The 25,553-nt window shown below is 35.4% G+C and overlaps 3 protein-coding genes across 5 annotated transcripts; 1 reads left to right on the forward strand and 2 right to left on the reverse strand.

Annotated features, from left to right (window-relative positions):
- The first annotated feature begins 11,867 nt into the window (after positions 1–11,867).
- LOC141666435 (proline-rich receptor-like protein kinase PERK9) lies at positions 11,868–17,010 on the forward strand. Of its 3 annotated transcripts, XM_074472436.1 has the most exons (9): positions 11,868–12,040; positions 12,556–13,806; positions 14,053–14,463; positions 14,544–14,630; positions 15,145–15,215; positions 15,300–15,376; positions 15,499–15,646; positions 16,316–16,477; positions 16,564–17,010. In XM_074472436.1, exons 2-9 carry the CDS (start codon positions 12,609–12,611, stop codon positions 16,741–16,743), a joined length of 2,334 nt encoding a protein of 777 aa, XP_074328537.1. In that variant the 5' UTR covers positions 11,868–12,040; positions 12,556–12,608; the 3' UTR covers positions 16,744–17,010. The 3 variants fall into 3 exon arrangements, 2 of the variants coding, with proteins under 2 accessions (XP_074328537.1, XP_074328536.1); XR_012552204.1 differs by lacking the exon at positions 11,868–12,040 and having other exon boundaries at positions 12,047–13,806; positions 16,296–16,477; positions 16,564–16,703; XM_074472435.1 differs by lacking the exon at positions 11,868–12,040 and having other exon boundaries at positions 12,047–13,806.
- Positions 17,011–18,217: 1,207 nt separating this feature from the next.
- Positions 18,218–20,179, reverse strand: LOC141667216 (uncharacterized). Its single transcript, XM_074473619.1, has 4 exons — positions 19,972–20,179; positions 19,645–19,777; positions 18,827–18,955; positions 18,218–18,460 (listed from the first exon to the last, which is right to left on the reverse strand). The coding sequence occupies exons 1-4, from the start codon at positions 20,130–20,132 to the stop codon at positions 18,353–18,355; spliced, it is 531 nt and encodes a 176-aa protein (XP_074329720.1). The 5' UTR covers positions 20,133–20,179; the 3' UTR covers positions 18,218–18,352.
- Positions 20,180–20,604: 425 nt separating this feature from the next.
- On the reverse strand, positions 20,605–25,519 carry LOC141667276 (phosphate transporter PHO1 homolog 1-like). The gene is given in 15 exon segments (XM_074473701.1): positions 20,605–20,883; positions 21,014–21,150; positions 21,251–21,529; positions 21,626–21,778; positions 21,902–21,946; positions 22,045–22,149; positions 22,244–22,493; positions 22,585–22,705; positions 23,277–23,406; positions 23,700–23,771; positions 23,878–23,926; positions 24,017–24,419; positions 24,512–24,722; positions 24,724–24,816; positions 24,976–25,519. Coding segments are annotated over 15 exon segments (2,364 nt in total). The 5' UTR covers positions 25,201–25,519; the 3' UTR covers positions 20,605–20,792.
- Between the last annotated feature and the right edge of the window lie 34 nt (positions 25,520–25,553).

Consider the following 25,553-nt stretch of genomic DNA (forward strand, 5'->3'; position numbering starts at 1 on the left):
AGCTGAGATTTGAAAATGAAGATTCATATTCTGATACCTCAAGTCCTGACAGTCTAAGTCCTGATACTGTAAATTCTGATGGATTAAACTCTGATGTTATTGAAACTGTGGTGACTACGTCAAAGGAAGATGCACCAATGCAGGGGGAGCATACTCAAGATATTATCACATCTCAAGAAGCATCAGAACATAAATCTGGCTCTTCAAATTCTGATTCGTCAAGTTCTGATAAGCCAAGTACTGACAGTACTGAAAATCTAAATACTGAAGGATCCAACTCAGAGAGCATAGTTTCAGGGGGAGCATCAGAAAATGAAACTGAAGACAGCATGAATCATGGGGGAGCATCCAGTTCTAGAGAAAATCTTCCATCTGCAAGGAAGTGGACAAAATCACATACACCTGATTTGATAATTGGAAATCCTGAGGCAGGTGTCAGAACTAGAACAGGTACTTCGAATGAATGTCTTTACAATTCTTTTCTCTCTCAGTCTGAGCCAAAGAAAGTGGAAGAAGCTCTTCAAGATGCTGATTGGGTGCAAACAATGCAGGAAGAGTTGAATGAATTTGAAAGAAACAAAGTCTGGACCTTAGTGCCAAGACCTAAGAATAGATCGGTTGTTGGTACAAAGTGGGTATTCAGAAACAAAACTGACAGTGATGGCATAATTGTAAGGAACAAGGCAAGGCTGGTTGCAAAAGGATATTCTCAACAGGAGGGAATTGACTATGATGAAACATTTGCTCCAGTTGCTAGGTTAGAAGCCATAAGGATATTCATGGCTTATGCTGCTCACAAAAAGTTTACTGTCTTTCAAATGGATGTGAAAAGTGCTTTTCTCAATGGAGAATTGGAAGAGGAAGTATATGTTGAACAACCTCCAGGCTTTGTAGATTCCAAACATCCAGATTATGTCTACATTCTTGATAAAGCACTTTATGGACTTAAGCAAGCTCCTAGAGCATGGTATGAGACTTTAGCTCAGTTTCTTCTGGAAAGTGGATTCAACAGAGGAACTATTGACAAAACACTGTTCTATCTCAACCATGGCAAGGATTTACTTTTGATCCAGATTTATGTTGATGATATTATTTTTGGGTCTCCAAATGACAAACTTTGCAAAAAGTTTGCCAAACTAATGCAGTCAAGATATCAGATGAGTATGATGGGAGAACTTAGTTATTTTCTGGGCCTTCAAGTCAAGCAGAGTGAAGAAGGAACCTTTATTTGTCAATCTAAGTACACCGGAAACTTGCTGAAGAAATTTGGAATGCAAGACTGTTCAAGTGCATCCACTCCCATGGCCACTGCAACAAAACTGGATAAGGATACTGGTAATTCAGTAGATATTACTGATTACAGAGGTATGATTGGCTCACTTCTCTATCTAACTGCTAGTAGACCAGATATCATGTTTGCTACCTGTCTTTGTGCAAGATTTCAAGCAGATCCCAGAGAACCTCACTTAACAGCTGTAAAAAGAATCTTTAAGTATCTTAAAGGAACAGCTGATCTAGGATTATGGTATCCTAGAGAATCAGATTTTAAATTAATAGGTTACTCAGATGCAGATTTTGCAGGTTGCAAAATTGACAGGAAAAGCACAAGTGGTAGCTGCCAATTTCTTGGAGGCAGGTTGGTTTCTTGGTATAGCAAGAAACAAAAGTCAATTTCCACATCAACTGCAGAAGCAGAGTATATTGCTGCAGGAAGCTGCTGTGCACAGATTCTTTGGATGAAGAATCAGTTACTGGATTATGGGTTAACATATTTCAAAATCCCTATTTACTGTGATAATCAAAGTGCTATTGCTATGACAGGTAATCCAGTTCAACACTCTATGACAAAGCACATCAGCATCAGGTACCATTTCATCAGGGAACATGTGGATGAAGGTACAGTGGAATTGCATTTTGTTCCCACAGATCAACAAGTAGCAGATATCTTCACAAAACCACTGTGTGAAGCTACCTTTTCAAAATTGGTAAATGAACTTGGAATGATTTCAGGTTCTTTCTCTAAATCTGCTTAAACTTGTTCTATGTTATCAGACTTTATGATCAGTATTTACAGAATTAATCTCTTTGTATATTCTGTGCATTAATTGATAAATGTCTTTAAGTACTGACTGTTGTCTGATATATGTTTCTAAACTCTAATAAGTGATATGTCTGTTTCAGTAACTATTCAATCCTATGAGGATAACTGTGCTAGATACTGATCTAGTAATCTTCAATAAACAAATGATCCCATGAAAGAAGTAATTATTTCTGTGGAAATCTTATGACACTAGCAAATTCTGATAACTGAGCTTAGTTAAGTTTACTTTGTATATCTTATTACTAAGTCACAAATTAGAATAATGCTACTCATCTGTTAAGTTCTGATACTAGTAAAACTGCTGAATGTACTAAGTGCTGATAAACCTCACTTATCAAAAGAAGAAGAACAAGAATAAAAAAAAAAAAATCAGGTACTCCTTTGAGATCTAGAGTAAAAATGTGAAAGGGACGACCCAAGTGCATTGCTGGTATTAAGTAAATATGCATTAGAAAAGCAAAATATTTTCTTGGTGACTTTTCACACTCTATGATTACTGGAGAAATACTCTGATAATAGAATAAATTCTGATAAGCAGTCGTGACTCACTTACACTGAGAAGCCACTGTAAAAGAGAATTTTAAAGATGCATAAAATTAGCACAAAAACAGTTGAGGTGGACTCATGCATGAACTCATTTATCAGTAGGTTTCAGGATAATGACAACTCTTTAGCAAAATTTTAATTATGACTTATTTCTAAGATGTACTGAAGTAGATCAGACTTTACTCTTTGTCTGTTATTTAGCTTAATGCACACACTAATCACTCCATCTGAATGATGAAAATTTCTGTGGTGGTCTATGTTATTTTAGATAAACAGTCATTGTGTCATTTTTGCACAAATTCTGAGGACACGTTCTAGTTATATGGTCTGATGATTAAGTCCTGAAGACTATACCTCAGAACTTGTATGAAAACTTACTAAGATAGATATTCCTTGTTCGAGTTAAGACATTATGTTCTGATGACTGTTAAGTTCTGGTATAGGTCTAAGTTCTGATTTTTCAGTCTAACCCTTTACTTGACTTATCTGTGAGTAAAATTTGGTAACAGTCTCAGATTAATTTCGAAATGTTGAAGTGGAAGATTAATAGTCACTATGATTAGGATTAATGGTTTTGTACTTGAACAGTCCACTGTTTCTTGTGTCTTCTGCGGTCTAGACCATGATTCCTCTTTCCAATGACTGTTATTCTTTTTCAAAGTCTAGGGAGACGAGGTAGAATTAATTCTACCTGTCAGCATTAAATATCTTTACGTCTCTTGGCATTCTCTTGCCTATATACACAGCCACTTCATATTAGTCTTCTCATCACACTTGTATCACAAATTCAGTCTTGTTTTTCATTTACTATCACAAATGGCTGAATTTGGCTGGTTCTACAATTACGGTGATGAGACTGTGCATGTCTCTTTGAATGGAATTCCAACTCCCTACCCTATCACCAACATCCCTCACAATCTCTGGATTCAATTTCCAGAGGTTATCAAACGTGATCTGGTGGCCGTTCGAAGAGACCTTCACCTTCGTCGTATCCGTCAGCAAGAGCGAATCATACGACTCGCCATATTGTTCGTCGAAGATAGGAAGAGAAAGATGACTTAATCTCGTCTTCTTCCTGTTCTTCTTCATCCTCAGCTTTGTCAGGCTTCTTAGCTAGGACTAAAGCTGTTGACGTTAGGATTAGAAGCTTAGGGAAAATCTTGTATTGATGTAATTTCTATTTCATATATGTATTGACTTGATATATTAATGAAAACTGTTTTTACTTCAAGATTTTGTCTCTGAGTTATTTTATCTTGTGTTGTTAAATCCTGCTTGATATTCTGATGACCATTTAAATTTTGTCTTTATTTAAGTTCTGATTCTTTGTCAGCACTTATTCATCGAAATTATCTCGGTCATTTTTAACATGATTCATTTTCAGAATATTAATGTTGCAGTGAAAAATAATTCAATCAGTGCTAACGGTTTAAATTTTGAATTAAAACTGTGTCTCTTGATAAATGAAATGGTTTTTCCTTGAAACAAGGCAACTGGGTAAGTAATCATTCCTATTTTCTCGAGCCCAGTAACTATCCGTTATTACTGCATGTCTGACAGGTGTCCAACGGTAACATTTTTTTCAGAGTATAAGAACAACAGAGAGAAGATTTCTTTAATCTTTTATTTTCTTTATACTTTATCTCTCTTCTTACTTTTACTCTCTTTCTCATTCTTTCTCACGTTGGTTTTTCATACAGACATTATCTCAAACACCTAACAGGCATACTTCAATTTCAATATTTTTTCACATGGCACCAAAGGATTTAATCATTCATGGAGAAAAGTTTGTTCCAAACAACTATGCTGCAATTCTTGATCATGCTGAAGCTCCATCTGAATTGCATTTTGTGCAAGATCTTCTTGCACATAGTGAGGTTGGGTACGCCTTAACTCAGCCTGAATTATTTTCAAGTCAACAAGTTCTGCGGTTCTGGAGGACTGGAGTTTTTGATGATGGTGGTAAACGAGGAACTCCCAGTATTATCTTCCAAGTGGGTGATTCATCCTATGTAGTCACTCCTGGTACAGTACGAAGAGCATTACATCTTCCAGAAGATTGTACCTTCTCTATACCAGAGGAATCAGAACTTCGGGGGTTAATGACTGATTTGGGATATGAAAAGAGTCTGACGAAACTTGGACAGTTGAAACGGGCTAATATCAGAAGAGAATGGAGTTTCTTCTTCGATTGCATCACCAAGGCTTTTGGCAACAAGTGTTCAAATTTTGATGCCATCCCAATTCTGAGTCAGCACATCGGGTATGCTATTATCCATCAAACTCATTTTGATTTTGCAACTGGAATAATTGGTTTTATTGGGGATAGGATGACAGAGGATCGAGATGTTGTTTATTTTGCTAGATTCTGTCAACTTATTTATACGTATTGTACTGCTGAACCCCAGTTAGTCAGCACTCAAACCCCACCTTTTAAGGTTGCAAAAAGGTACTTTAACGACCTGATAAATGCTGACACAAAGAAATCAATGGTGAGACAATTACAGATTCCTCAGTCTGTGAAACAGATTCTGGTAAATGCTGATCCTGCTACTTACAAATCTGTTTACTCAAATGTTCAACCAACTCACCATAACCAAAATCCATCAACCTCAGTACCTACCTCTCATTCTACTCAACCTACCCTCAGAACTTATCTCAAATCCTATCTCTCCACTTCACAGACTGCTCAACCTTCTTCTTCAGCACCTACTGTGAAGCCTACATCCTCTAAACCAAAGAGAACAAAGACTGTTTCTCACACATCTCAAAAGAAGAGGAGGATCACCTTGAGAGATGACTCAGATTCTGAGGAACCGATTCCTTCTTCAGAACCTGTGGTATATGAAGCTGAGAAGGCAACTTCTCAGAAGGATTCTGCAATTGGGGGTTCTAGGCTTCTCAAGAGGCTTAGATGTATGACGGTTCCTGAAACTCCCAAGGAATCCAAATCAACAAGGAAGTACAAGAAACAGAGGGCACAAAGGCCAGTTTCAGATGATGAGGAGGAAGCAACTAAGGAAGGGGATCAGGAATCTCTGATCTCACAAGACAAGGAATTTGCTCCAGTCACTTCTTCTCCATCAACTCCATCTCAGGAACCTGTATCTGACAAGGCTAATTCACCTTCTATGTCTTTTGTTGATCCAGGCACAAGTGCTGAAATTGATATTCAGAACCTGGTTGTGCCTGAAATACTTTTCTTAGAAGCTCCAACAGCAAATAATCCTTCCACAACACCTGTTACTGATGCTGTTCAAACTCCTGAGTTATCACTAACACCTTCTCTGCATCAAGATGCTGATGATCAGATTTTAGGTGAGCATCAGGATATGGCTGTTGATCAGAACTTAGTATCAGATCAGCAATTAGAGGATGTTGAAGCCTCCATTGCTACTCACACAGTTGTCTTATCAGAAGATACTGATTCTCTAAGTTCTGATGCTGCAAATGTTGGAGATACTGGTGAGGCTGCTACAACTGTAGATGCTGATGAAGCAGGTCCTTCAGGACATACTCCTCCACTGACTCTTCCTAAGTCTGAACTGGTAAAGGAGTTTGTTATCAGGGATGCACCAGTACCTTGGAGTGAAACTCCTGCAGGTCAGGAGTGGACTAAGGAATGGAACTCAGTTTCATGTGTTCCAAATGCTTTACATCTTGCTGAGCACTTGACTAAAGCTGATGAAATGTTACATTCTGATGATTTTAAAACCTAGCTTAGAGTCACTGCATTGAGTACTAAACATCTACAAGGTCTTCATTCCAACACTCATGTAGAGCTACACAAGATTCAGGAGAACTTTATCAAACAGGAACAAGTTTGGAAAATTGATAAGAAAAAGTTCTTCCAACCTACCATTGACAGGGTTGCTTATATTGAGAAAACTCAAGAGAAGCAACAAGCTCAGATTGATCAAATTCTGACAAATCAAGCTTCTCAGCAATCGCAACTTACTGAAATCCAGACCTCAGTGGAACTACTTATCTCTCTTTTATTACCTGCTGATGCCAAAAAGGGGGAGAAGGTAATTAAGTCCAAATGCAAAACCAACAAGTCACTGCAAGGAAAGGATGATGGAAAAGATGACCAAGGAAACTCTGGAATGGGTAGTGGTCATAGTCAAGGTAGAAGGTTTACATCAAGATAAGCTAGTCACAGAACAAGTTCTGATACTGGGAAAAGAATAAGTTCTGCTGCTGGTAAAAGGATAAGTTCTGATGAACTTCTAGATCTTGATGAGGAAATGTCAAGACAGTTATTTCTTCAAGAAAATCCAGGGATGGACTTGGAAAGTTTAAAGGAAGAAGAAGCCATACTTAAATCAGAGAAAGTCACATCTAAATCTGAAGCTTCTGGTAAAAAGTTACTTCCAAAACCTAAAGGCATTGTGATCAAAGAAAGGATACATACTGAAGAAACTTTGGCTAGATCACAACCACAGATAGATCCAAGATCCAAGGGTAAAGAAAAGGTTGGTGAACCTATCAAGCCTTATGTACCTCCTGAGGAAGAAGAAATTACTGATGGAAAAGATGATCTTGCTCTGACTTCAAGAAAAGTTCTTAAAACAACCTCTGACATGGCTCAAGTTCAGAGTCAAGAAATTGTAAGTTCTGATATTCAGAAGAAGCAAGTAACCTCTGACAGTGCTCAAGTTAACTCGATATCAGAAAATAAATCTAAAACACTCCTACCAGGATTCACTAAAGCAAAACAGACTCAATCTTTGAAGACTACTCCAAGTGGTTTTGAAGCAAGAGTAGTTACTGGAAAGGAAGCTAGAGATAAAACTGGATTGGGAAGTGCTGATGAAAGAAGAGTACACAACACTACCGATGATCCAACTTCCTTGAGTGAACCAGGTATTGGAGCAACTCCTGAGAGATTGAATCAACTAGAATCTGTACAGATGGTTTACCATACCTACTTGAAAGAATACATCATGTTGTATTTCATGACAGATGGTAGGGTTTATCATATAAGACAAAATGCCATTCCTTTGAAGTATTTTGAAGAATTGGAGCATGTACTTTTCTTACTTCAAGTGGATGACAGAATAACAGAGACTGCTGCAAACTACTTAAAGGAACAGATTCAGAGACAGAAAAGGCTTTATTCTGTTACGTCTGACAGCAGATATGTTCCAAAGTACAGAAATCACAATGGTGATATTGTTGATATGAAGCCTAATACTGCACAGATCAGAACATATCTTGGTATTAAGGGGCTTGAATTCAATCTAGAGTCTAACAAAGCTTATGTCATAAGACTAGATCGGGAGTTGAGAAAAGCAAAGATTAATGATCTCAGAGCTGCAATATTTCAAACTGGTGAAGATACTGCAGAGCTTAAAGATGTCAAACGGAGAATGATTGATGAACTCAGATATGCTGAGAAATGTTTGTTGAAGAATTATCTCAGAACAACTCCTGACATCAGAGAGATCAGAAAATGATGAAGCCAAGTCAAAGATCTACAACTACTTAAAATTCTGATGTGTATACAGACCAAAGTTGTTATCAGAAGTTGAATTGGTAAAAGCTTTAAGGACTGTAAGTTGTAGTTATCTTGTCTATTTCTCATGCATTTGTACTTAATGTTTTTGACATCATCAAATATCTGTTAAACTTGTATATTTTGCTAATTTACAAGTTGGGGGAGATTGTTAGATATATTTGATAATGTCATGGCTAATATGTTTTATGTTTAGATTTCAGATCTTATTTGAACAGAACAAATCAGTACTTAACTGATCAGTACTTATACTGGACGACAGAACTTAAGGGATATCAGTACTTATGTTATCAGGAGATAAGCATCAGGAGATAGATATCAGAACTTAAGTGCTGAAGGACGATCAGATAAGGACAGTAGCTGATTAAAGTTAAGAAGATCAAGATAAACATAAGAAGAGATATGCATGAAGAAGGAATTCCGTGAAGAATGGAATACTTGGAATAGAAGATATCTGATTGATATATATTAGGAAGCAGAATTATATTCCATATCAATTAGCGATTATCTTGTAACTGTGTAGTATATAAACACAGACATAGGGTTTACACTATAAGTGTTATCATTATCGAGAATATTATTTACTGTAACTCTAGCAGCTCTCGTGATATTTTGTTCATCACTGAGAGATAACAGTTCCAGATTGTAACAGAGTTTATTGTTTCAATAAAGTTTGTTTTCTGTTACATAAGTTCTTGAAGTTTGATTTGATTGTAATAAACACTGTATTCACCCCCTCTACAGTGAAAGTGTGACCTAACAGCTTTAAAAGCGATCTAATATGAAAAATTTAGTGAAATATTATCAGATATGAATGAGATATGGTATGAGTGAGTAATTATAAGCAACTTTAAAGTCATCAAAGTTGAAAGAGAGGCGGTCAAAAGAAATATAATGTACATATATAAAGACGAGCGAATTTAAAATATAATAAGGTGGGCAGTATGTAGACCAAAAGTGACTGAAATGAGGAGGTAGGGGGCCTTTGAAATAAGTTGGAGTAAATATAAGATCGAAAGATCGATAAAAGTGATAGTAGATCTATTAAAAATTTTGTAATTAAGATTTAAATTATTTAAAAATATGAGACTTATGAAAAATATTGTGCTTGTACTTTCAACATGGTTAACACATAAAAAAAAATTCTTTTGACCTATTAAAAAGTTATATGGGATTTTAATGAAGATGTTTCATTATGAAAATTATAATTCGAACTTTTGCACTCAACTATGCATAAAATTATTATTTTACAAATCTAACATAAAAGCAAACATTTAGACTAAATCAAATTTTAATCAACTAAATATAAAAATGATTCAAAAATATTATAATAATCTAATAATTTTTTCATATATCGTAGGGGTGTGAATGAAATTACAAAATAAAATTTATGAATAATCTCATGTAGACTTAATAGATGAGATGTACACTTAATCAACAATGCTCGTATAATAATTTTTAAATTACATTTTCTTACCCTGTAATGATAATATCGAAAATTTCTTATAATATATATACATGGGTGATTATAAAAATTTATAATCTTTTATATATAAAAATAAAAAACTATTTGATAGTTATTTTAGAGTTACCAATATATATTATTTACTGAATGATCCATATTTTTAGGTGGAGAAATGTCGATTAACTGCTACCAACGACTGAACTGAGATACTTGAAGTGAATTGTTATTAAAAATGAACCGACTTTATCATCACATTTGAAGAAATAAAAAATGAAATTTAATGTGACCCGTACTTTACACGGGTTATCATGCTAGTATGTTCTATTTTTGCATAAAACTCTAATAAATTTATTATTTTAAAAGATAAAGCATGTATTGAATTGTGATAAAAAAAAGTTACAACATTTAGCACTGAATAATAATGGAATTATAAATGAAGTAAAAACAAATTGAAAATTTAGCCTAACTAGTATTCAGCTTTATAATAAGTTTATCTTGTAACTAGGGCTGCAAATGAACAGAGCTGTTCGTAAACAAAACTCGGGATCGGCTCGTTTAAGTAAACTCGGCTAAGTGCCCGCAAGAGTTGGCTCAGTTGGTTAAAGAGGGGATAACTATCCTCTTGGTCACAGGTTCGAATCCCACATGAGGAGAATTTATGATTATGTCTCATGAGCCAAAGTCTATCGCTTAAATATGGTTTATCTTGGTTCACGTGGTTTACAGACTATTGCGTGAGCACGTATGGTTTACCAATGCGCACCCGAAGGGTAGCGGCTGCGGGTTACCTATTATAAAAAAGGTGAACTCGGCTTGGTTCGTGTTTTTAAACAAGCTGGTCTTGAACATGAAAATGAACTCGGATAAATAAATGAGTCGAACCGAACTTTTTGTCTGTTCAGCTCGGACTCAGCTCGTTTAGTTCGGGCTCGACTCGGACTCGGCTCGAACTCGGTAACTTGGCTCTGCTCGGATAAAGTTTATATATATTATAAATAATAAATTATTACTAATCGCCTAAATGTTTTTACTGGTACATTTTTTCTGCTTTATTAATAATTAAATTATTTTAGAGATTTTGTTTATTTTTCTAATTTTAACACTTACTTTTTTGTAAGTAAACTATCAAATTGTTATCATGATACATTCATCTTCAATTATTCATATTTCATAAACATCATTAAATAACTTGTAATTTACATAAACCAAATTTAAGTAAAATAATAAAATAAAATAAAATTTGGCATCGTTATTTTAAAAAGTAATGTACGATTTATAAAATTATAAATGTCTCAATAATTTAAAATAAAGTTGGATATATTTTTAAAATCATCTTGAAAAAATAAAATGATATAAAGTTGTAACGGGTCTTTAGCCTCGTATCTGACATGCACCCTTTTTTCCTGGAAACAAAAAATTGAGGTGATTTATAATTTATCGAATACTCCATTATTTTTCGGATGCGCATTGGGTAAACACTAGAAATTCACGCAATAAACTGTAAATCACGTAAACTTTTTTTTACATGTATTTTGTATTAGAAAAAGTAAAAAAAAATCGCTAAAAGATTGTTAATCGTTCATCTGGCAGAATTGTAGCTTGCTTAATTTTATATAATTTATTTTATTAAAAAACTTTAATGTTTAGTCAAAGTTGACAAAAATAAAAAAACGTACAAAATTATTGTAAAACGGAAATAATGATATCTACAGAAAAAGACGGCGTACAGTAGACAATAAACTAAGAAAGTGTGCGGAAAACCGGAGATATGAATCAACAAAAACAAAGCGGTGACAATGATGACATCGGAGAACAGGTGGCTCCATTGGTGTCAATGTTACGTTTCGTACTTTGCTCGAGTGAGCCTCCTCGTTAAGTTTTAGATTTGGTACCGCTCTCGCGGCCCGCACCGAAACAGAGTTAGGGGCGGATCTAAAAATTTAAGTTTACACAAATTTTGGACAAATTTTGAAAGATATTTTTATATTTTTAAATATTTTAAAATTTTGAAAAAATAATTATGAAAATTTTAAAAATCTAAAATTTAATTTTACTGAAAACACATATTTTCTATTATCCTTTACCGGATCATCGGTAGCCCAATTGTCTTTGATTTCACACTTCTTAAAAAAAAGGCAAAATCTTGATTCTCTTTTTTACTAGTTACTACCAACTTTTTTTGTCACTCTGTAATATTAATATATGTCGGTTACATAGTTCAAGCTTATTTATTACAGTATCTTTAAACAAATGCGCACACATACACTCTGACAAGGTTGCTATCAGGGCTTGATTTGAGACCCCAGTAAACGTGTTATAAGACTGAGCTTCCTAGGGTCTTTGGAATATTGTTAGTACAATTTTCAACTACTTAAGTTTGGCTTGTTTATTTTAAAGAGGATAAATTAAGGTAACTTATTTCTTGTACTTCTTTTCTTTTCTTCTTTAATGAGTCTATTTTAATGATGTGTTCTTTTGTGGCATTTTGTGTTTCATATTTCAGTAGTTTTGGATTTATATGACTTCTTTAGCTGCACTGAGCTAGGGCTTTTGTCTACTTTTATTCTTTTATTTAGGTTTATCTATTCAAGTTAAAATCTTGATTTCTTGAATCATTCAAGTTTTGGATTTATATGAGTTGTTTATGAGCCGGACTGGGGGCTTTGGGAGTTTAAATTATTTTCTTGATTTGGGTTTTATGCTAAAAGATAAAAAGGTTGAATCTTGATTGATGATCTTGAGTTTTTAGAGTGAAACTGGGGAATGGGTTGAATTTCTTCTAGGTGATGGATTTTGATGAATTTTGATTGAAGCCATGTTTAGAATTAGTGTTTTAGAGTTTTGTTGTTGCTGAATCTTGATGATGGTGATGATTGATTGATAGTTATAGTGAAAGTTTGTGAATTTTTGGTAATGTTACTACAGGGGACTTGTCTGTGATTTCTGTATAACTTAAGTTATCACTAGTACTGATTTTGATGGCAACATCACCATCTCCAAACTCATTATCACCACCTTCTTATGCTGACCCACCAGTAATCACCACTTCTGCTCCACAGCCTCAACCATTTTCTCCTGCTCCGAATTTTAATTCTACTTCTCAACCTAATGCAACTACTGCTACTACTCCTTTGGCTACTGATACACCTCCATCTCAAGCTCCTACTGGTTCTAACAATTCGACATTCTCTCCTCCTCCGGCTAATGCCCTGCCCCCTTCCTCTAGTCCTCCTCCACTGATACCGATTCCATTAAGTCCACCTGTACCTACACCACCGACAAGTGCTCCTCCACCTATACCACCCGCAAGTCCACCTACTCCTACGCCACCGGTAACTCCACCTACACCTGTACCCCCGAAAAGTCCACCTACACCTCAATCTAGTCCTCCGCCATCCCCACCTTCAGTACCTCCACCTAAGACACCAGCAAGTCCATCTCCACCTAAGCCACCAGCAAGTCCATCTCCACCTTCAGTACCTCCACCTAAGCCACCAGCAAGTCCATCTCCACCTTCAGTACCTCCACCTAAGCCACCAGCAAGTCCATCTCCACCTTCAGTACCTTCACCGACACCACCAGAAAGTCCTCCTACACCACCAGCAAGTCCTCCTGCCCCACCAGCAAGTCCACCTAAGCCATTGCCAAGTCCTCCTACGCCACCAGCAAGTCCACCTAAGCCGTTGCCAAGTCCTCCTACACCAGCAAGTCCACCTAAGCCGTTGCCAAGTCCTCCTACGCCTCCGACAATTCCACCTAAGCCACCGGCAAGTTCTCCACCTATACCACCCTCAGATCCACCAAAGAATCCTGCAGCTCCGCCATTAAATTCTCCTCCTAATTTGTCTCCACCGCCCCCAGGAAAAAGACTCTCCCCTCCACCTCCATCCATTGTCCCTCCGTCAATACCTTCTCCTCCTTCACCTCCCCGAGTACCGGTACCACCATCAGCTAATCCACCAACCAACAACTCTAATACACCCTCGACCTCGGAATCCAAAGATAATGGTGGAATTGGTATTGGAGGGACTCTAGCCATTGTTTTAATATTAGGTCTCATATTCCTTGGTCTATCTGGAACAGTTATTTGGTGTGTCAGAAAGCGAAAGAAGAAATCTACTGCAGTGAATGGCGGTCATGTTCTACCGACCTCACATAGCACTTCTCTGAAATCAGGTAGTGCTTTAGAGTAATCATATTTCATTCAGCATTGCTACATTTCGTGTAGAGTATATTTAAGTGTGCATTTGCATCTAGACAATCTGATTGGCTTAATTAAAAAAAAATTGATTGGTTATGAAATTATAATTGTATAAATATATTATTCACTGCCTAGTGCCTTCATTACAAACTTGTGGCTTTAAGATTAGATATTAGTGTAGGTTATGAAAGTAAAGGTAAGTTTAATTTTGTGAGGTGTAGATTCAGGCTTACTAAAAGTACAGGCATCAGTAGCACATGGTGAGAGTGGCAGTGGCAGTGGATTTGCATCTTTACCAAGAGAGCCAGGTGGATTGGGTAATTCAAGATCATGGTTTACCTACGAAGAACTTTCAAATGCTACAAATGGATTTTCGGAGCAGAATCTACTGGGTGAAGGTGGATTTGGCTGTGTGTACAAAGGCTACCTACCGGATGGAAGAGAGATAGCTGTAAAGCAACTAAAGATTGGAGGTGGGCAGGGAGAACGAGAGTTTAAAGCAGAAGTTGAGACAATTAGCCGTGTACACCACCGCCATTTGGTTTCCTTAGTCGGTTACTGCATTTCGGAAAATCAAAGGATGCTCGTGTACGACTATGTCCCCAACAACAACTTGTACTTCCATCTTCATGGTAGATTTTATTTAAGTAAAAGGTTTGAGAATAATTTTATTGGCTCCTTTGTGTAACTTGGTTATACTCCTCTTTTGTAGGGGAAGGCATGCCAGTAATGGAGTGGGAAACACGTGTTAAGGTTGCTATTGGTGCGGCTCGTGGAATTGCTTATCTCCATGAAGATTGTAATATCCTTTTTCCTTTTCTGTTTCTGCATTTTAAAGAGTATATCAATAAACATTTTACCATCTGCATACTCAGTAGCATGTATATTTTCTGGTCTGTCTGATGCATATATTCTCTCTCTTTCTTTAAATAGCGTTATTAGTGATAAGTTATCAGTATCATACTGGCATATTGCTGTATTGTTTGGGAACACTGTCATTAATCTTGTGACAGAATTCACAAATTTTTTTTAAGTATAATGGCAAAACAATGAAGTAGAGGTGTCCATTATGCTGACTATAGTGTCACTATTAGAGACAGTAGAAGGATTCTATATTTCCAGTATAGTGTCATGATATCATAGGATTATTTTTCCAGAGCTGCTTTATCTGAAAAAATTTCTTTTATGTGATTAAAGCATATGATAGTCGTGCTATCGTCTTGATAGGCAACAAATTATGTACTTATTACTGTGTCAACAGTCAAAAAACCAGAATGACATAAGCTGAACTGCCATTTCAATTTTTATTACAGGCCATCCTCGCATAATTCATCGAGATATCAAGTCATCAAATATTCTTTTAGATAACAACTTTGAAGCACGGGTATGCCAATTCTTCTAGACTTCTCTTAGCTAATCTTTTTCACATGCTTCAAATTTTTTGAATGCTTCTCTTCCCCGTCTGCAGGTTTCTGATTTTGGGCTGGCAAAACTAGCTTTGGACGCGAATACACATATAACAACACGTGTTATGGGAACCTTCGGGTAAGTCATTCTATCTGACTATTGCAGAATATGATTGTTAAGATCGAAACAGTCAGTAACTGTTATAGTGATGCAACCAATTTTAAATGGTTGAAGAGATTTGAGATTAATTTCTTTTTCAGATACATGGCTCCTGAATATGCAGCTAGCGGCAAATTGACTGAAAAATCCGACGTTTATTCTTACGGCGTTGTGCTTCTGGAACTTATTACTGGACGCAAACCTGTGGATTCATCTCAACCATTGGGAGACGAAAGTTTAGTTGAATGGGTAAGTTAAGTGCCAGCCAATTTATCTTTCTTTTAGTATTTTATTTTATAAAGTTTTGTTTGCATATGCTAGCCGATTCAGTGGCTTTAAATCTTATGCATTTTCTTTGTACTGTATTAATCAGTGTCTTTAACCAAGTAATATATGTTTCTAGTTTTTTCATAGGGCTTGTTCATTGTTAGTACAAGTGGGTCAAATCATAATGGTGTTGTATTTTTTTTTAAAATTTTAGATACAAGGATGCTTTCACATTTGTACTGGATGTAATTTTCTGTTTCCACCCGTCTTTACGTACATAATAAAAAGTTATGAAGGTCTTATACTTATTGAACATTTTTACTATAACCTTGTCAGCTTATTGCTTTATTTACCACTCATATTTAAAATTTTAAGGCTGCATGTGGGTAAAACTTTAGTCTGCTTGCTTATTAATAGAGAAGTTCAAAAACCCTGAGCATAGGCATGACTCATGAGGCTGCAATTTTAAGATTTTTATTTAAAACAATTTTTTGACAAATTATATAGCCTTTAATGTAAAGATTATGTAGATTTAATATTGTTAATATCAAAAGAAGGTTTGGTACTCATCTATAAAGGATCAAGTTCTACAAAGTCATTATCCTCATATCTCTCTACTCTCCTTACCCAGAACTATGATATTTCATTTAGGCTCGACCTTTGCTTGGTCATGCACTCGAGACAGAGGATTTTACAGCCTTGGCAGATCCAGGGCTTGGAAGTAACAATGTCGACATTGAAATGTTTAGACTGATTGAAGCTGCTGCAGCTTGTGTGCGACATTCAGCTGTAAAGAGACCACAGATGGGGCAGGTATTATTTTTCTGATCACTTTTTTCCTTTTATAATTGACGTACTAAATATTTACTGGATGTCTAATCTTAGTTTGTGATTTTTAGGTTGTGAGAGCATTTGATAGCATGGTCACTGCAGACTTAACTAATGGGATGAGAGTTGGTGAAAGTGAGGTATTTAACTCTGCAGAACAATCTGCAGAAATCAGATTATTTCGGAGAATGGCATTTGGTAGTCAAAATTATAGTACAGATTATTTTAGTCAAGATAGTAAAAGTAGTTAATTTCCCTGACATCCATTTCTTGTATAGCTCAATTTTTTACATATATCTAAAGAGTTTACGAAAAAGTAGCAGATTTGCTGCTCAGCTGAAGCCTGTGAGAGGTAGAAGTTGCCTCAGTTTTGGACTGCATAAGATAAAAAGAGACTAAAGCTTGGAATTACAATTTTGTAAGTAGGTTCCGTCGCAAATGTATGATACTTTTTTTTGTGATCTAATGTAATGTTATGTCCAGCAAGAAATTCACATCAAAATATCAGTTACCTAGTGAAAAACTGAGTATGATTTCCCTAAATTAGAGGGTAAATTTGGCAAACACTATGGCTTGGTGTGTCTTAAGAGCAAGAAAACAAGAAGACATGCTTTCTTTAGGAGAAAGGCATTACTGCTTAAATATTTAACAAAGATGCACCACAAAATCTTTAAAGGAGTCAACCCCCCCCCCCCTCCTAAATTAATTTTCTGGGTACCTCCACTGCACATCATCACTATGATGGCTAAACTTAAATCTGGCTAGCAACTTGTCATCAGCAGAGAGAAATCGTCAACGTTGACAAGGACAAAGATGGGAGCATCACCCAACTTGAGCTGGCGTTCTTCTCCGTCCCTCGGCTCAATCTAAGAATACCCAAATTAATGCTTTAATTAGACAAAATGGATAAGAAGGCAATGGTTTCGCTGAGTTTAGGAAATTGGTTGAGGCCATAATACCCAATACGGTGAAGGAGGTTTTGATGAGCCTAGATCAACTTGTAGAGAGTTATCATTCATCTGGTCAATGGAAATGGTTATATTACTGCAGCTGAGCTTGCTGGGTCATTGGCCAAAAGGGGACATGCATTGTCAATTTGGTCAGTTGTCATTACACCGGACATTTGAAGTTATAATTATAGCAAGTAATCTACCAGTTACATAAAACTGATTTACTTCATCAACTACGAAGACTGCAAAAGAATTTGGTAAACCTCAAAGGATCCAAAACTAGAAAACTAGATACCAGTTATCGTATTTATAAACCCTTTCTGGTATAATAAGAAAACTATGATGCCTCTGTAACTACACTTGTCTGATCTATAAGCCTCTGCAGTCCGCACCAACACATAACATACTATAACTATGTTTCTGTAAGGACAAAAGAACAATAAAAATGTCTCGCACTCACGCCATTCAATAATTTTGAATTTCTAATCACACCTAGGTCGAGGGACGTCATCTTGCACGGTTGCACCTACACTTGCAGAGTAGCTTATTTTTGCACTAAATGATCAGATAGGTGAAAAGACACTCCAGCAACAAGCAGGAAAACTTGGAAAGCAGGTGATTACTGCATTGATGGCTGTCAATGTGCTGGGTTTTACTGAATCCCCTAATAAAAGTCGGATATTATGAAGAATAACTGTGTGGCGTAAAGACGATTTTTACTACGAGATTGACTCAATTGGTCCAAAGCATGAATTCAATAGATATAAAGATGATATCAATAAATATAAAGATGATATCAACCTTTTATTAAATAGATTCTCCTTAGCAATCAGCATTGTAAGTATATAATAATCGGTTACAATACTGCCAATGTTAACGATATAATACAGGTAAAACATATCGAACTACACTAAATTTGAGCAGCATCCAGGTCCAGATTACCATCCTCTCGAAAGTCATACTCAACCACCAGATTAAGATTGTCTACCAATTTATGATACTGCAAACATCCTGCACACTGCAAAGAAATGTCAGCAGCTAGTAAGCATAAAATTAGAGACTTAACACATTAAAGTTGCAAATTGCCACCCTAAATGTACCGGCTGTCCCACTAGAACTAACTCAGTACGCAACCAATACGACCCTACTATTATATACAAATAGCAGAAGAAGTTAACAAAATTAGATCTAATAACAATAAAATTTGTAGACATCAAGAAGAGAAAAGATTAACTCGCAGTTATGGAAAATGGCCCAAAATGCTGGAGCTATGAAATTTCTTAGATAAAACATGGCTTCTGAAAAATGTACAGAGCCTCTAAAGTGCATGTAAAAGAAGGTCAACTATTCTCTAGCAACCAAGCTGAATTAAAAGAATATATACCTTAATATAAACAGTTCCTTTTTCATATGCCAGTCTGTTTATGAGCCTTTGCGATCTTTCACCACATAGGTTACAAGTAAACTGGACCAACAAACTTCTTCTTGGGAGTTTTAAATCAATACTTGCTTCCTGCAAGAAAAGGTCCCGAGGCAAATTTAGTAGAAAAAATACACATGCTTGCTTATGGATTACATCAAATCTTTAGATAAAATCAACTCAAAAACCACATCTGTTCAATTGAACAAACTAATATAAATACATCTTAAAAATCGTCTACTATTTGGCTCATTTCCTTGCTAATAGTATTAAGATTAGGAAAATTTTACATTTTCAATATGCTAAAATACTAAAGAGGCATGGGCTCATGGCACAACACCTGTATTAACGTAGAAATAAATTCCCTTCGTGTGCCTCTAATGTCTATCACTTCACATGTAATCACAGGAATTTGCCTAAGCCTACTTTCAAAATAGAAAAGAAAGATAAAGAATAAAAAAAAAAGGATAGAATTGAACAAAATTAAACATCTTCTACTTATTAAAGAGTTCAAGAAGGTGCTGCTACTACTTACACGACAAATATGATACCAAAAATAAATGTTAATTGATGCTAATGTCCAACCGTAGAAAATCTTTGAAACTATTTCTAACTACGATACACCATATTCTGTATATACATAATTCTACTAGAGCTTAATTATACATTAGCATACTACCGAAGATTAATAATGCAATTCAAAACATCATTAGCACAAAGATCAAATCTTTACATCATCAACTCTAAAAACATCAACTTTAATCGCAACATCAGACATATACCTGTACAGATTCATTCAAATCAACCGAGGTTGCTGACTCAGGAACCGCTTCAGCATTATCATCAAAACCCGAAACAATCGAAACCGGCATTACACATCTTGCTGCCCATGACCGCCTCTCTGAATTTTTCAGCCTGAAATTAACACAAACACATAAATAACATATCTTTATACAAATTAGCTAAAAAAACATTTCAACATACATATCATCATCACACATAACATTCATATATAGTTCAACAGAGTTAATTAAAAAATGAAGCAAGCAAGCTAACAAACAAACTTTTAAAACCCTAAAAACATAAAAGGATAGAGGATAATTAAATACCTGCAAGATTTAAAGATTTTATTGGGATTACCCAAATTGGGTCTGAATGAATTAGGGCATGAAATTGAAATTGAAATTGAAGAAATGGGTTTACGAGAATTGGGGGAAAATGAAGAAAAGGCGGGAAAATTGATGAGCAAATTAGTAGTAGCAGGAGCCATTGACAGAGATTGTGAATTTACTTCTAAGCTTGCCCTAATTATTGGGTCGGGTCATTTTCTTATAATGATCTTGAATTTCCGATCATTTAGATTTCCAAAATTGCCCTCCTTTTTTTCCTAAAACATTTTTTCTACTATATTTCAAATAAATTTGGTCTAAATTTTTACAAAGCAAATATTTTTGTTTCCAAATTTTTTACTTCACACTTTAAGTTTGGGTATTTATGACTTTATTCTCGCGAAAAATGTGAATTTTGTAAAAAATTTAGTTTAAAATTTGAACAGTTATTTTTTTAACCAATTTTTTAAAAAAGGCATCAAATGCAGCTTTTTTACTTTGTTAATAGACTGCAGCCTTGTTGTCCTTTAGTCTAAAATGCTTATAGAAATGTCAATGAAATGCATTATATTTTCCCTCTGATTATTAGTTACAAAGTTTATAGGCAAAAGGGGTTGATAATTGAGTATTTTAAATCACAATTTGCATATATAAAAATGTTGCAGAAAGTTCTGTGTACAAGTATGGATTGGATTGCTTAAACCAGTGGATGAACTAAATTCTTATGTTGTTCCATCAACTTAATTAGTGATTTAGAGATTTGTTTGCAACAAATAGGCCACAATTCATATTCTCTAACCAAGCAAGTGTTGCCATTATCATTAGTCTTCTTCATCAACTTCATGAAAAGGAAGTGGCACTATCTTAACTGCCCTAAACTTGCCAGCATTATTTAGATGCTCATTCTCCAATCTGCAGTACCATTCCAATCAAATAGTTCATTATGACTATATTCGGATCCGATAATCTTACATAGTTATGCTTCAAGAACATATTGACAATGAAGGATGATCATTCATGAGTTCAGATATGCCTAATATACCTGTAAAAATTCCACTGTCCTCTTCTAATGACTTCAAGGGCTGCTAAAATCAGTCCTGTGATTCTGTGATCAATGCTGCCAAAATTGTAGTGGAGCACTGTTTGTAACCAAGCTAGCCTGAGGACAAGGTTTAGTCCCTGAAAGATACATGTACCGTATTTCTTGTTTAAGTCAATTGAACAATTCTATAGTTTAATTTATCATGCATCAAGAACTAACTACACAAAGCTTATATACCATGGAGAGGAAGTAAATGAATTTTCGACGAAGTATCAGATCATTTCTTAACCAGGGGTTCTTAGAACCCTTCTGTAGTAAACCCCAATCCTTTACAAAATCCCAGTATAATTGGTAAACAGTTGCTACACTAGACATGATTACAACTAAACAAAGCCATCCTATAGTACTTTCTTTCTCGTAGGCCACTTTTGCTCCTGCTGCTAACATTGCAGAAACATATTTACCAAGATTCACCAGGTGGCTAGTTTCTCCTTCATCAAACCACCTCCTAGCACACTAGAGAACAGATAAAAAGAGTAATTAAATGAAGAACATGATTTTGATTGAATTGCTTAGATATAAACACATTTTTAGCAATTTTACAAGCTTAACCTGCATAGCCCTCCAATAATAGGGAAGGAATGATACTGCATAAGAAAGATCTCTGTAATTTTTTGTCCTCATGCAGTATCCATAATCCTGAGTTTTGTAGCTTCTTGTTATATAGTAGCAGCTGACATACTCGAGGTTTCTAAGCATTGGTACCTGATTGACAGTCTCATTAAGAGAAACATGATTAGTCTTTCAATCTGTTAAAAAGCCAGACAACACTTGCATTTTTGTGTTCAAAAGCCTACAGATTCAACTTTTGTGTATAAACGAAATTACCTGGCTACAAAGTTGATCAGCCATGAAGAAGTCCAGCATGACCACCTGAAATTCGATGTTAATACAATAAAACGATTATTATTCTATTCGATAGGTAATATATTCTTCTTGAAATATAGAAGTACAAAGTGAAGTAAGGTTACCTTGTACAGAGGGGATAGAACAATATTTCTTATTACACGAAGTACGCGAAAGCGGGTTGATTTGTAGACAACGTTGATAGGGCAGACTAGTAGTAGAAAAGAAATCTGTATGCATATGAAGAGGCAAGATCATGTAACTTATTTTTTCTTTTGATTTTTGTAATATCAATTTGCAGTAAAATGGTAAGCAAAAAATTACCAATAGCAGTAGACCAGGTATAACTTGTACTTGAGTATAAGAATATCCTTTCGCGATAAGAGATATATGGATAAACAAGACGCCAACCACAGCGGTCATTGCCATAGTACAGATCAAGAACACATCTCTGTATTTAAGGTCTTTTGTTGGGGAAAGTTCGAAGATGAAACTATAATTTATACGAGTCTTCTTCCATGCGAAAATGTTGCATCCATATAGAAAGAAATGTAGAAACAGCAGGCTGAACATGCTGAAATTCATAAAACATTCTTGTTAATACCATCGACTGGTTGATTTAAACAATGGAGGTGAAATTATTTGTTCTAAATTAATGTGCTTGCCTAAGGACTGGATAAACAGTTTCCATGTACACTGTATCTGACTGAGGTCTATACATTCCTGCTATATGAACCATAATGCCATAGCCAACAAAGAACACAATGAAGCACCCTGTAAATAACCCTGTTCAAAAAAGATTAACAGATTACAATTACTTTTTCAATCACAATCACAGGCACTAACCTAATGTCGATTACACCAGAATACTTTTTACTCAATGAAAAGAAATGATTTATTTATGAAAATTATCATACTTTTTAATGGGCAAATGAATAGCTAGTAAGTATTTCTATGATTCAATCTTTGATTAAATTTGTGAAATTAGTCACTCGTGATGGTTCCATTCCACTCATATGTTGTGGACCTTCTTGACTCTTTGCTGCATAATGCACAGTGCTGACTGAATGGATCATATAACTATGTTCCAATCATATTTCTCTGAATTTATTTCTATAAGATTATAAAGCATAAAAAGCTAAATAATGTCCACTAAAGCTAGTGGTATTAGACGAAAAACAAGCATTTTTAATGTTATCTGTTACTTAAAGTAGTACAGTAGTAGCTAGACTTGTACTGTGTTCAGTATCAAATTTCTAAACATGATTATATGTCATAACATATCTGATCAAGAATGTGGAAATTAGATACATTAACTTTATTAGCTTTAAGTACTGATTAAAATTAAATAAGTTACCAATGAAAAAGGTAACAACATGAGATTCCTTTCTTCGAGTTGGTTTAAGGTATTTCACGGCCTTCCTTTTATCGTCTTCAGCAAAGTGCTTGACAAAAATTTCCTCAACTTCATCTGCTAATTTCATTACCTGTCATATGAAACTAACTCATAAGTTTAATCCAACTCTTAAATTTTTAAGGCAATGTTTGATAAGCAAATCTTAGTATTATCCATCTAAATCCAAGCCCGTCTTTTGTTTAAAGCAACAATTCGAGTTGTACAAGAACAATCGATAATGCGATATGATGACATGAACACATCCAATCATCTTTCAAACAAAAGATGGTGCAATAGTATTTTCTCCACTACATGACAATGGTTCCATTGTGCACCATGCAGTTTTTTCACTCATTCTTGTACTGCATTTGACTAATGACTTGCCTTGTCTGAACTGTTGAAGTATGAGTTTTCAACTACTTTTAGATAGATGGGAAGAACTTGTTTGTTAGTGACCTGAGAAAACGCAATTAAAAAGTTAAAAAGATGGTTAACCAAAAGGGAAAAGAAAGATTGATATTGGGATAGCTGGCAGCAACAAAAGATTACCCATAAAACTTACTTTGTCAAATTTCTTTAAAATCTTTGCAAAAGCTAGCATGTTCAAATTCCTGAAAATCATGGTTATAATTTGATAATGTCAATTCACTCAAACATTTATACAAAAATATTAATTTGAAAACATTTCTTCATTAGAATACCTGTAAGTTTTGAGATAGCCAAGACCTTTATAGAGCTCGATGAGAGCTCCTCTGATCATTTTTTCAGCATGGTGTATTTTTGTTTTGTTGATGTGCACCTTCCTTCCTTCCATGGCACCTTTCTTAGACGATTGCTTAATTAAATCATCCCACAGCAGATATGAAAATGCACGGGTTGGATTTGTGAGAGGAATGTGTATTTTTAGATTTTTTCCCTGAGATCTTAAAAATCGGTCTGATGGAGTTCTTGTATTTGAGTCCACCCTTCTCATTTTTGAAAATTTCATGGTCTCATCAAATTTTGAAGAGCCGGAGAAGTCGATATCATTCTGATCAAACTGATCATCTTTTTCGTTACCCTGCTCTTTTTCTTGCTCTGATATGTACCTAGGGGACTCTTCATCTGTCGAGTAAAAGAACAATTTTTTTAAAACTTGGGATATGTTTATGAACTTATAATACTACTGCATTGACAGAGTTTCGTGCTTTATTTACCACACGAAATGGTGCCCGAAATAGAGTCATCTTCTTTGAAATCATTGGAAGAAGCTTCATTTGCACGTTGTGATTTTATCGCAGTCTTGAGCTCAAGGAGAATCTCCATTTGTTTCTTCAAAGATTCCCCTCTCTCCGAGAACTCTTTCTCTTTATTTCTGAAAAAATGATTCACTTTATTAAGTTGGAGGTCCAAACATGAAAAAAAATCCCAGAGCTGCTTCACTATCTTCACCAAACTGCTCCAGCATTTCAGTCTCGTACGTGTCTCCTTTGCTTTTTGATGATTCAAGTTTCTTATGAACCTGATTATTAGAACAACACCACAATGTTAGCCTCATTAGTTCAACATATTACTTATGTAATATGTATCAAAGTGCATAACACATATAAAGAATTTAAATTTTTTATTTTGTTGGTAGATATGAGAAATTTATACACAATTTCAAGTAGAGGTAGAATACATGAATTATCCCATGGTCTCGACGCTTGTTTCCAAATGATGAGATTCTCCTCATCGAGGAGACGATGGTTTTTCTTAAGGAGCTCTCCTGGTGGCTGGATGGCGCATTTTTTACGTTCTGGAGATGGATTTTCTTGAGATCTTTCTTCAATCTCCCATAATCAACAAAGGCATCTTTCCATTCAGGAACAAGCTGACCCTGAAACTGCTGGGAAAACTTTACCATCTCGATGAAAACTTTATACTCGCTACTTGATTTCTCTGAGAAACAGAGAGCTAAGATGGTGTTTGAGGCAAGTGAGTTGAGAGTGTTTTGATAGTAGGTTAGCAACACATTATTTATGGACAGAGAAGGGAATCTGAATCACAGCACATTCCACTAAATCCTCCGTAACATTTGTATCCACTAGAAGGGTCATGCATGCATAGTGTTTTGATTCGCAGAGCAATGGGGAAAATGCCACCAGATGTGATGACTTTGAGCTATGAAAAATGCCCTCACCGTAACCATGAAAGTTCATGTATTTAAGAGCAACTCCAGTCACTTCCCCCTAGGAAAGAAAGATAAATGTGGACTCG

This window comes from Apium graveolens, chromosome 6 (assembly GCF_009905375.1).
Source record: "Apium graveolens cultivar Ventura chromosome 6, ASM990537v1, whole genome shotgun sequence".
NCBI classification, from domain to species: Eukaryota; Viridiplantae; Streptophyta; class Magnoliopsida; order Apiales; family Apiaceae; genus Apium; species Apium graveolens.

Bases quoted from the DNA above. Each gene is read 5' to 3' on its own strand.
- LOC141667216 (XM_074473619.1), bottom strand. From the start codon at position 20,132: ATGGCTCCTGCTACTACTAATTTGCTCATCAATTTTCCCGCCTTTTCT. The intron at 18,956-19,644 runs GTATATGTCTGA...CTTTTCTTGCAG, and splicing joins ATTTGAATGAATCTGTACAG to GAAGCAAGTATTGATTTAAA. The intron at 18,461-18,826 runs GTATATATTCTT...ATTTCTTTGCAG, and splicing joins AAGGAACTGTTTATATTAAG to TGTGCAGGATGTTTGCAGTA.
- LOC141666435 (XM_074472436.1), top strand. From the start codon at position 12,609: ATGGCAACATCACCATCTCCAAACTCATTATCACCACCTTCTTATGCT. The intron at 14,464-14,543 runs GTAGATTTTATT...CCTCTTTTGTAG, and splicing joins CTTGTACTTCCATCTTCATG to GGGAAGGCATGCCAGTAATG. The intron at 16,478-16,563 runs GTATTATTTTTC...TGTGATTTTTAG, and splicing joins AGAGACCACAGATGGGGCAG to GTTGTGAGAGCATTTGATAG.